Here is a 12,136-nt window from a genome sequence, read left to right on the forward strand (position 1 = left end):
TCCAGGACTTGACTCCAGGTTTTGGACAAGTGGAACCTGAATGACAAGTACATTCATCATGATGATGATGATGATGATGATGATGATTAGGAGTTTTACTGTGCACTTTCTGATGTAATGTGTATTTTGTACATGGGCTTGCCAGGCCACTTGGTGTTTCATCGAAAAAGGAGATGCCTTGACATAAAGATATGGCCACCTGAAGTTTGTGTTGCATGTTGAATTTGAATGAAATTTTAGTTTGGAAATTTGCTGGAACCTGTGGGTGTGAACCATTGAATGGTTGGGTTGGGTTTTGTTTTGTTTGTGTTTATGTTTGTTTTTTTTATATTATTTTTATGTCAGCACTAGCTAGTTATGAGGGATTATAAGCAAACTAAAAGGCCATTTTTGATAATTGTTGATTGATGATGTTAGTTGTTGCAATTTTGTTGACCACCTGTAATGAGTGTATGTGACAGTTGACTCACTGAGTGAGTGAGTGAATTTAGTTTTACTCCGCACTCAACAATATTCCAGCTATATGGCGGCAGTCTGTAAATAATCAAGTCTGGACCAGACAATCCAGTGATCAACAACATAACCATCGATCTGCGCAATTGGGAACCGATGACATGTTTCAACCAAGTCAGCGAGCCTGACCACCCGATCCCGTTAGTCGCCTCTTACGACAAGCACAGTCACCTTTTATGGCACGCATTTCTGAAGGCCTATTCTACCCCGGGACCTTCACAGGTCGACCTCTTGTACTGAATGTGACAGTTGACCTGTAGTGAGTGTGACAGTTGACCGGTACTGAATGTGACAGTTGACCTGTAGTGAGTGTGACAGTTGACTGGTACTGAATGTGACAGTTGATGTGTAGTGAGTGTGACAGTTGACCTGTAGTGAGTGTGACATTTGACCTGTATTGAATGTGACATTTGACCTGTAGTGAGTGTGACATTTGATCTGTACTGAGTGTGACAGTTAGTTGACCTGTAGTGAATATGACAGTTGACCTGTACTGAATATGACAGTTTACTTATAATGCGTCTGTGGATACCTGATATCTGATACCCGATATCAATTAAATCAAGCACCTGATTTAGTGATCCCGGAGAGCAAATAATTGTTAGTCTCTTATCAATACATAAAGTGAGTAAACTAATAATGTATTTTTGTGAACAGAATATGGCTTTAGCCTCCTATCAATATCCTCTGCAGTGAAGGGGTTAATGACTTGGTAGCTATTACACACAATTTGCTTGTTTACAAAAGAAATAATGCCACAAGGGAGATATGCATGCAGTGGAAAGTATGGAATCACATTAAATGTAAGTAGTTTGTGAATGTCTTCTCAGAAAGAAAATTTATGCTGAGCAAGGCAATTAAAAAATCTTGAACATTTGAAATGCATGTTTGGGTGTTTTTAAATCTTACTGTGTTATATTGTATTAATCTCCAGTGCAGCAACTGTTGTGTCTTATTCAGTATGTACAATGTTGAACTGACATGCCACACATACTGGCTCACTGATTAGCTGACAAATTATCAATCAGTTACAATAAATGTGATGCTACTTTGAGCATGGGAACAATGATATGTTTATGATCTTGTGACATATATGTGTATCTAAACTGAAACTGTTCCTTTCAGGCTGCAGACATGTGTGTCATGCCCTTGTCTTCTGCTGGGATTGACCAGTGTCCAAATGTGCTGATGACCAAGCCAGCCCTTGGTGAATATGACAGTGTGTCCAACACAGGGCAGGGTCCCTGTAGCCATCAGTATGGCAAAGTGTGTATTGGTGAGAATGACCATTGTGCAGATGTCCAACTGTCCAGTTGGGGCCTGGGTAAATGTGACGGTATGTCCAGCACTGAGCAAGGTCCCTGTAGCCCAGAGTGTGGCAATGTGTACATCAGTGGTACTAGAGCTGGGGATGATTCATCGGTGAAGGCAGGAGTGAGTCATCACCCACTAAACAACACCGGCAGCAGCAGCAGCAGCAGCGGCGGCAGTGGCCACTGTGTCAGAGCCGGCACCCTCCTTCCTCCTTCTCTCCCAGCATCCAGTAGTATAGTCGTCTCTAACACCACCCAGCCACACACACCTGGTCATGAGAACAGTTGCCACCAGCACTCCCTGCAGCCGTCACGGTCGTCGGCGCTGGTGCACCCAGGTGCAACTGTTGTGGGTACCGTTAGTGTTGACACTGCACAGCCCCGGCCGGCAATGATTGACATTGGCACCACATTGGCACCACTACCCGGCGATGTCAGTTGTCAGCGCCCGTTACAGGTAAAAAAACGTTGTCAATAACTCAACAGTAACCATCATCACAGGTGTTGATTGGTATTGATTGCATGTCATTGAACTGTGATTGTTGACAGCGCTGCTGATACCTTGAACAACTGTACTGACACTTGTCTTTTTTGTGCCACTGTTTTCAACCTCCTGCTAACATCCACTTGTTTTGTGTAGATGATTATTGAATGGTTGCTGAGCATTAATGTTGCAGCAGTCCAGCCTTGTGAAGATTGTAATCATTCTGCAGCCTCTATTTGTTTAGTCAGGCTGAGAGGGGGTAATCACTTCATTTATTGAAATGAAGGATAGATGACGTTTTATCATGAATATAGGATTGCGTCAGGCATTACGCGCGTGAAAGGGGCAGCATGTTATGTTGATAGTTTTTAGAGTTAAACACAACTACTGAATAGCCTCTGTAGAGCCTGCAATGCATGAGCAGAAGTGGTTAAACATTTCATTGGGAAATATGGCCCTCATGAATGGTGCTGTATATCACTTAAAGTTTAACACAAGTAGTATTTGTCATTACAGTTTTTTTTAAAACAATTTTTTTGTTTCGTTAAAAATATTTAGAAGTTGTTAAATTTATTGATCATTTATAAAAATTAACTATTGGATTACCAGCAGAAGCACTCAGATCTTTCATTCAATGCACGTTTATTTTTTCTAAATGGATAATGAGAGGATTCAAATGGCAGTTAAATCAGCTTACTGTTTTTAGTGTCACCTCAGTTTTGTCACTCACAACACTGAATGTAACATTTTGTCATCGACAAAACTCTTTGAAACAACAGTGCAGTGAGAGATCTGACATAACAATTTCAACAAATAGTTAACACAAGTATGTTGGAATCATTGACAACTTGCTCTGCCCAAGGACTCAGGATTTCCTGTTATGTTGACCATCTACTTGTTCAGTATAAGATCTCTAACTGTACCACACTGTGATATGGCCTTTCATTTTGTCACGTTTAGTTTGTCTGCATAGAAGACAACTATTTTTTGCTCACCAAAACATAATTTTGGGTAGATTTTTACCCTGAGCATGTAAACAATTATTAAGTTACCTTATTAAACTTAAATAATTGTCATTTGAAACTATGACTGAAAGAGAAATTGCAGATTGCAATTCCATTAACAAAGGTCTTGCGTTGGTTCTGGATGTTGTTTTAGTTTACCTGGGTGGAAGGGCTACTGAGTGAAGGGGAAGTTACATACATTCTGGTGTTAGTGTCTTAGGTGCTGGTGAAAAAATTTATTCATTTTTGTTTATTTCTCAAATGTACTGAAACTGTAAGTGTTATCATAACCATGAGGCTGGCTGATAGATTTGACTTTGTTTAAGGTGTTGAGTCTCACTATCAATATGGCTGAAACTTTCGAGAAACGGTTAGCACATATAGTCTTGCTATATCATTCTTGGTGGGCAGGTAGAGTGCAGAGGATGGTATTTGGTTGTTGACAATTGAGATAAGAACTTTCCGAAGCACGCTGCACATTGCTTCCTGTCTAGATACAAGTTATGATGTAAAGTATAAAAGCAATGAAGCAAGAACAGCTTTTTAAGTGTAAATTGGTGTTTTTCATGTAAATGTCTGTAGAGATGGATCTGAACTGGAGAGAGTGTTAGGGTATCTATCACTCCTGGATGAGTTCTCTGTCAGCTGATCATTAATTAATACAAATCAGGTAATTTGACACCTGGACTGAGTTGGGCGTTTAGATTATCTCAAAGTTCGTATTTGCTTACTTTTCAGTTTGAATATTTATTGGTAACATAATCTGTTCCATCAGATTAGCAGAATTCCAATAGTTGAGGAATTTTCATTACAATATAACTGATTCATGTTTTTGTATGTCTTATTGAATTTTAAAATGTTATGAACTATGGAAAGAACACAATAAGATTAGAAATTCTTAATGTTTCAGCCGATTATTTGACATTGTACTTCATTATTGATTGATTAAAATAAATTTTAGTCATAAGTATGACATCAAATCCTTACTATTTATGCATGGAATTCCGATGATGATGATGATGATGATGATGATGATGATGATGATGATGATGATGATGATGATGATGATGATGATGATGATGATGATGATGATGGTCAAACTTTATGTAAAGGTATGCAAAGTTTGTAATGTTAAGCCAGTGTTCTTGGTGACATTTTTTATTGATATTAATTTGTTGTCATTCTTGACCACTATGTAAACATGGATGTAGTGTTATTTAGTATTATAACCATAACCCTTAAACACTTAAACTACAGGCAAACATCCAGCTATGGAAGTGCTGAAAAACTTCATCTTATGGAAGCAGGTTCACATTGGAAATTAGTTATACGATCATTAATAACTGTTTCTTATTGCCGATTAGTGTGAAATAAAAGTAATTTAAAATATGACTCAGTGGGACCTTATCTTCAATTATGGCCATATTTGATAATTTTAGGTATGGAAGTCTCACTGATCAAAACAATGATACTATTAACTGCATTCTACATAAGTGACATTGTTTTCAGTACATTGGCATTGTTTTTGTCAGGTTATATATACTGAAACCTTGTGAACTAAGAAGCTGTGGCAATACATCTAATTAACCATGATTGTAAACAATTGAAGTCCCTCATAACAGATCCTGATATACTTTACCGAATGTTTATTTAATCAGTAAGGTACAAAAACTGTAGACAGTGGCATGAAATCACAGACACAGTGTAATACTGAAAACACAAAGCCAGTCCACTCCGTTAACAATGAGCCAGTCAAGAAACAGATATGCTGTGGTCATTGTGCAATGTATTTAGTTAGTGGAGGCAGAAATGTAAAAGTTACTGTTTTGTCAGCCATCAAATGGCATGGAATCACTTGCAAGTTGTTCTTGTTACTCCCCAGTCCAAAACAGGTTGAAAGGAACATTTAGAATCCAGATTATTCAGTTTCATTATACACTATACGTCCTTGCCTTTATGTGTCCAAAGCAAACCTAACTTCAGAAAGTGAAACTGCGATTGTTAGTTAAACAAAGAGGGCCATATAGTTAATGTGTTCATGATATTAATATTAACATCACATTGCTTATAAAAAGGACACTAGGGTCTGAGAAAATAGCAGTAGCAGCAAATTCTGTTCTTTAATCATGAAATCAAATTTGTTATGTATATCGGCAGGAAGTGAGTAAATTTTTTAGTCCATACATGGCAAAGATCAAAATATTTTTAAAAAGCCACCATGATTAGATGAGTGAGTTTGGTTTTAGGCCACACTTAGCAATATTCCAACTATATGGCAGAGGTCTGTAAATAATTAAGTCAGGACCAAACAATCCAATGACCAACAGCAATGAGCATCAGTCTATGGAATTGGGATACAATGACAGCCATGTCAACCAAGTAGCAAGCTGAACCACACGATTGCGTCTTACGACAAACAATGGTTACTGAAGACCAGTTCTAACCCGCATCTTGATGGGTAGATTTGACCTGTAAAGCTTATAGTTCATATGTCTCAGATTTCATTGAAATTATGATCCAGCTTTGATGATAGATCACCAATTAATACTGCTGAAAGTCTAATATTAGCGGAAAACTTTATGGCCACAATTATCATGTTTACTGGACGAGGGTTCCAGTCCATGTATCACATGAGAGAGCTGCAAGATAACAGAATTCAAGTCAGATAGCTGTCTGGTGTGGAGCACAGCAGCTCCTCATGGAAAAGAGGTTGTTTTGTTCTATGTCTTGTGTTAACTCTCGTGGGTGTCTAGGCTTGGTTCAACTATTTCTTCAGATTAGATCAGTCAAATACACTACAATAGTTCAAAAGAAGCACATATTTCTAGCGGTATGAAATTAAAATGACATATTCCTGCTATTTTGAACTTTTTGAACAGATAAGCTGTAAGTAACATGAATCTTAGATTTCCATGACATTTGTAGCAATCACGTACTTGCCTATATTCTTGGGCTAAACAGGAACATGTTCTCATTGATATGTATCTTTAACATGCTGACTGGAATTTGCACTTTTTGTCTTGTTTTCAAGCAAAACAGCCTTTCATTCAGGTCGGCAACTGAGTACTTAATCTCATACCTAAAATACACCTCTACATTTTGCCAGGCAGGTTGAGATGAACATTTAAAAATATTTTTAGATTACTTTATTCAGAATTGAAGGCCATCTGGCCAAGAATACAACAGGTAAAAATATGTTTGATATTGGGATATGACTGCGCAGTCTGTTTCAATCTTTTTCCAAGGTAGAATGTACAATATGGAATAACCCACCAGAACTATATATTGTGTAGCTCTTGCTTCTATAACTGAAATATCACTCGACTCTACAGTTAGACTGCATCCAATTTCAAAACACAGTAGGTTTATCTCCTTAACAGACCATAAAACTCTATGTCACATTCAAAGCCTTAGTTAACTGTCATTTACAAGTAGCTCTCAAGCTGCAAAGCTGTGCCAAGCAAAATCGTACATGTATTTTGTGATAATCTCAGCACAACAGTTTTGTTCATGTTTGAGAGTGATTTGCAACTTTTCAGGAAAGCACTTGCTTGTTTTGATTAGACATTTGATCTCTTCAATTCACATATGAAACTCCCAAACATTTGAAAAATACTACAGGACTGGTTTGCTGTAAAACTTGCCAGCCCTGACCCAAACTTACCTGCCTACAAATAACTCATGTTTGACAAGCAACAGTTTATCATCCAGTTGGAAATAATCATTTATTTTTACGAGTGAATTTATAATGATTTATTATACTGAATCTGATGAATATCTTCATATACATGTCTAAAGTTTAACACAACCGTCAGGCAGGTGAATTTGATAATCTGACAGTCTATGTTAAAAATAACCCACCCCGACCAGTCAGGCAGGCAGGTATAACAAATGCTGCATATAAAGGTATTTCCTGGCAAAACTGTGCTGGACATCAACATCAAATATACGTGTTTGTGTACCCCTTATGAGCAGGACAATAGATATTTTGTCATGCTAGTCATATCTCTGTACTACCTTGTTGATGGAAGGTGACAAAATGTGTTTTTGCAGTAAACTTTTATGTATGTTAGTTTCCCTTCACATGGAAACTTCCCAAATCTGATGCTCCTCAACGACTAACACACGGTCTGCCTCTGCTAGAGAGGGAAGGAATACTCGGGGCAAATCTTAGCCAACTTCTAGCACTGTCATAAAGGGGGAAATAGGCTGAAATCAACTACTTGTGTTTTATGCATGTTTTGCTTCTTTGCCTTCTGTCTCCTACTGAAAAATCTAAAAAAATCCACAAAAAAATGGTGTTGTGTGAAGGTAATGTTACATATTTCAAAGTTCTGAAAAGTGAATGAAAAGAACAATTTTTGTAAATGTTTTGTTAACATGAGAAATATGGTAATAAAGTAAACCAACTCAAGAATAATGCCCATTTTTTATTTAATGTTGTAGTGACAATAACAATGTAACAACTTATTTTTCACAACACTTACTGATTGTAAAGTCATATAAAGGTGACAATACAGAATAATATTTCCACTCCCCTCCAAATGGATTTCTTTGTAGTGGATAAACCGTCTGGAAAGTGGGAGAAAGGTTTACACCAACACTGTCTAGCCCGCTCTCTGTTCAGGAGTATGGGGCTCCTCAGGGGTATAAGACGCCATGCAGGCCTCATTCCACTACATGATCATACCTCTATGACTGTACTGAATCCCATACTAACATACACTTAAAGCAGTATTATCTCTAACATTGTTAGTCCCCAAACATCAAGTCTGTCTCCTTATCACTTGGCTTCAATATTTGTGAACTAGTTAAAGTAGGCTTGCCTATATTCACAGATGTAAGATTTCCAGTTGAAATTGACAAGCCTTCATGATGACTGTTGTTGGCGTTAGTAGTGACTAGAGTTCTAGTTAGGTGGATTATGCTGAGTCGGGGCACAACCTGGATATACTGAACATTTCTGTTTATTTCATTTTATTATTATATAATTCAGTATGTATGTATCCTCATGGAAAAGGAATAAGGAAACATATGAAAGTACAAGTGTTCCATTATTATTTTCCAGATTTCTTCCCAAGGTATGTATTAATTACACTGTGGGTGAAATAACTAAAAGAACACTTAAACAGATAGATAGATAAATAAATAGATAGATAGATAGATAGATAGATAGATAGATAGGATAGTTTTATAGCACACATATCCACGCACTAGTGCATGCTCAAGGCACTGGTATTTTCCCCTCGATCACTGGATGTCACTGCCATTTTTAGCTGCTAGGGGATTTTATGAGAACCGCGAAATATGGCCGTATTAGAACAGAGGTTTGTAGGAAGATATGACAAGTGCACAGGGTTGTGTACTGTACACTAGGGGTTGTGACAACACTGAAAGAGTCTGCACACAAAGTTGACTCCAAGGTTTTTACACCCGGTCACAGGTAGGCTCGATCCCGAAACCTCAACCTTGCTGGATCACTAGCCTGGCGCCTTAGACAGCTCGCCCACCATGCCACTTGTGTGGTCATGTGTTCCCTTATTTGTTTCCATGAATATATTTATATCTGGTCAAGTTGTATTGACCTGTGTGGAACTAACTTCTAGTACTTAGAACATGTAGAACTATTTCTATCTATAATATGCATCCATATTACATAAATATGGCATACATACAGTGTGTGAAATGACCACTGGCCCGCTAGCCCGTAGCTAGTAAAAACCCAGTTGGGCCAGTAAATATATGCGGTCTCTGCCCCAACTTGTTAGTGAATTTTCATGGGGGGTTGCTGTGGCATGTTAAGTTATAATACACTTTTAAATCATGCCAGATTATGGCCTGATGAACATGTTAGCATGTTATCATATCAGCAGTCTGTTTCAGGTGTATCTCTATTATCTTTATTTGCACTTAAGAGGCCAAATACTGTTTGTATCATTATGAGGCAGTAGAGAGTACATTTCTTCTGTGTAGAAGGGCATGGTTAAAAAAAACTAGTGATAATTTTTACAGGGGTCCTTTGCTAGAATAGGTTAAAATTTATAAATATTGGGATGCACAATGTAATATTTCATAATATACTTATCATTCAAAGGGTGATAGGCTGGACAGGCACAAAGAAAATGATATTCATCTTCAATTAGGTTCGAATCACTCATTTTACATATTCTATCATCTTTATTTCAATATATCTACCTGTTTTGATTAACAATTCATGGGAGGAGCAACAAAATTTTGTAAGCGTGATTCTGTATTTCCGAACATTCAGAGATGACAGATAGGTTTCATTGTATGCAGACTGCTTAAACATTCTGTAGTAAAAACACTTGTTTGACACAGATAATTGGTCAAGCCTGGAGATATGTATCATGAGGAAATTTTGTTGAGTGTAGTGGAGGACTGAGAATGTATGTAGTGAGATGACCACTCCTTGCTGTGCAATGCAGTATGTAGTGGGCGGATGGGAGGGATGTGCTGTTTTAGTCAGTAAAACTTGAGCTCAAGTGCTGCGGTTGCAATAGTGTGGCATTCAAAATTAGGTTGCTGTTAAAAATGCTTAAAAAATCTAATCAAAGAACTATGTCTTTCTTTAAAGCTGTGTTGAGATGGAATTAGTCATTTGAGATCCCATCATGACAGGGACCTCAATATTAAGGTAACTTTTTCTCACAGATGTGTCATTTTCATATTTTCTTGACATGCTCATTTACTGTACGTAGAATGCATATGTCATGTTGACTTGTGATGGGTTTCGTGGCACACTTGTGTATTTGTATCTGGAGACTGTCCTAACATTCATGATGAACAATGGTGTTTCAGAAGCAACATGGAAAAATATAGATCTTTGAACTTTTTACGATATGAACATTTTGTGATTCAGTATGATGCTCCTTGTTTAACTTGTTAGCATTCGTGTTCAGCATTTGAAATTAATGATGGTCCCTAGGCCTGAAGCCAACTGAAAACAACTTGGACCCACAGCTTTTGTTTTCTGCAGGTCATGATGGCTGAGAGCTTTTTATCCTTAATAACTAAGAGTATTATATTTCAGGAAGTATTCAGTACTTTCTAGTTTTTATCTTGATCAGCATCTGTTGTCTGTAAGTGAAATGAATATCACTGTCAAGGAAGCAATTTAGATTACTAATGTATGGTTTTATAACCTCAAACAAGTTGCTGGAAATTACCTATTTTGTTGCTAAAATATAATGCCTACACATTCTGATCAAAACCCACAACGTTTAATGGTGATGGGTCCTTTGGGCCTCAACTTTTCAGGGTTAATGGCAAACAGTATTTGTGTAATGTCAAGCAATATGAGCAATCATTCCCCAGTAATGTTATAATCATCATGTCATGCTGATTAAAGTTTAATTCAATTTAAACCACCAAAGGTACTCCCCACGTGAACTTCAACCATTCCTAGTAAGGTTTATAACTACCTTTTTGTCTTTGTCAGAGGTCTGTTACATAAGGTAAATATGATTTGTACAGTGTTCTTCAAGTGATATCCTTCTGAAGCCCATGGAAATGTCAAGGAAGATGTGGTTATCAATAGCTACAAGGTGCATGTGATACCAGGATGAGGGTCACAGTGACCTACAGTTTGGGATGGAGGGCTGCAGGTATTACTGACCTCTTGACATCTGACTGACATTACCGGATCTGCTGAGAACATGCAGGACATGCACTCATACCGCATTAGATTTAATAAATGCTCTGGTCACTTAAAATGGTGTTTTTAAAACTCTAATTAGTTTCCCTAGATCAAGTATTAATGGACTTAATTTTAACATGAGGAATCTGAAATAGTATTTTCTACTGGGCAATAATACATCCTTTCAGCAAAATATTCATTAATATACACATGAAAGTATGGATGATCAGTTATTCATCTTAGCTTGGAGTATTCGTGAAGATTGCTTGAAGGTTGGTATAGTGGGCGCTTAATATGATGAATATGGTAAAGTTTCATGATACTTGTAAGGGCTGAATTGCAACAGATAAAGTTATTATAGTGACAGTGCTGCTCATATCTAACTTTACTGATCTCTAATTTCCTGTAATATGTCATGGTAAAGCTGATCATATAAGCTGTATGATATGGGGTTTAAGAGCTCAATTCTGTCATCTGTTTACTGTAATTGTTTTCTCAGTCACAGGTCACATCAAACAAGATGCTCGATATTAAACACCTGATACAAGTGTTATTAGCTATCTGTAGTGTAGTGTGGTATCAGTGTGAACACATAACCGACATACTGAACAATATCTTTGAGGAATCATGAATAACTTTGGGGATAATTTTTACAGTTTATATAGTACCCAGTCCTCAATGCTAAAAACATCCCCAAGTAGGTGAATGATCCCTTTTTAGTTCAGTATATTTGAATATTACTCATGTATGCAGTCTGATAAATCGATAACAACTGTGACACTATATTTCCCCTCCACATTATGAACGATTTCAAAATCAAAGAATTTTGTCATGGTCCAAATGTAACAAAATCATTAAAGGTCACATGCAACCAAAAAATCAAACATAATTAAAACACATTTATCACTTATTCATGACATATAATATACATTGCTGCTTTTAAAAAAACAAATAAACACAATTATAAGCGTACAATCGCGGTTCAAAAGTGCAATATTTTGTACTTGGGCTTACTTCCCCCGAAACGAAGCCCTCGGGAGACCGAACCCAGTCATAGCGGGTGGCTATGCATTCAAGTGTAACGACGGCTTCCGATTGGCTGGTTCATTTGCTGATATGCTGAGGGTTCATTGTGTGTACAGAAAGATGATCTGTTTGATGGGCA

General features: G+C 37.3%; 1 protein-coding gene across 1 annotated transcript in view; it reads left to right on the forward strand.

Annotated features, from left to right (window-relative positions):
- Positions 1-12,136, forward strand: part of LOC137256598 (uncharacterized) — an 89,441-nt gene that overhangs the window by 66,396 nt on the left and 10,909 nt on the right. The window contains exon 11 of the mRNA XM_067794473.1: positions 1,639-2,283. Coding sequence (XP_067650574.1) covers positions 1,639-2,283 — 645 coding nt within the window. The remainder of the gene's footprint in view (positions 1-1,638; positions 2,284-12,136) is intronic.

This window comes from Haliotis asinina, chromosome 11, assembly GCF_037392515.1.
Source record: "Haliotis asinina isolate JCU_RB_2024 chromosome 11, JCU_Hal_asi_v2, whole genome shotgun sequence".
Taxonomy (NCBI): domain Eukaryota; kingdom Metazoa; phylum Mollusca; class Gastropoda; order Lepetellida; family Haliotidae; genus Haliotis; species Haliotis asinina.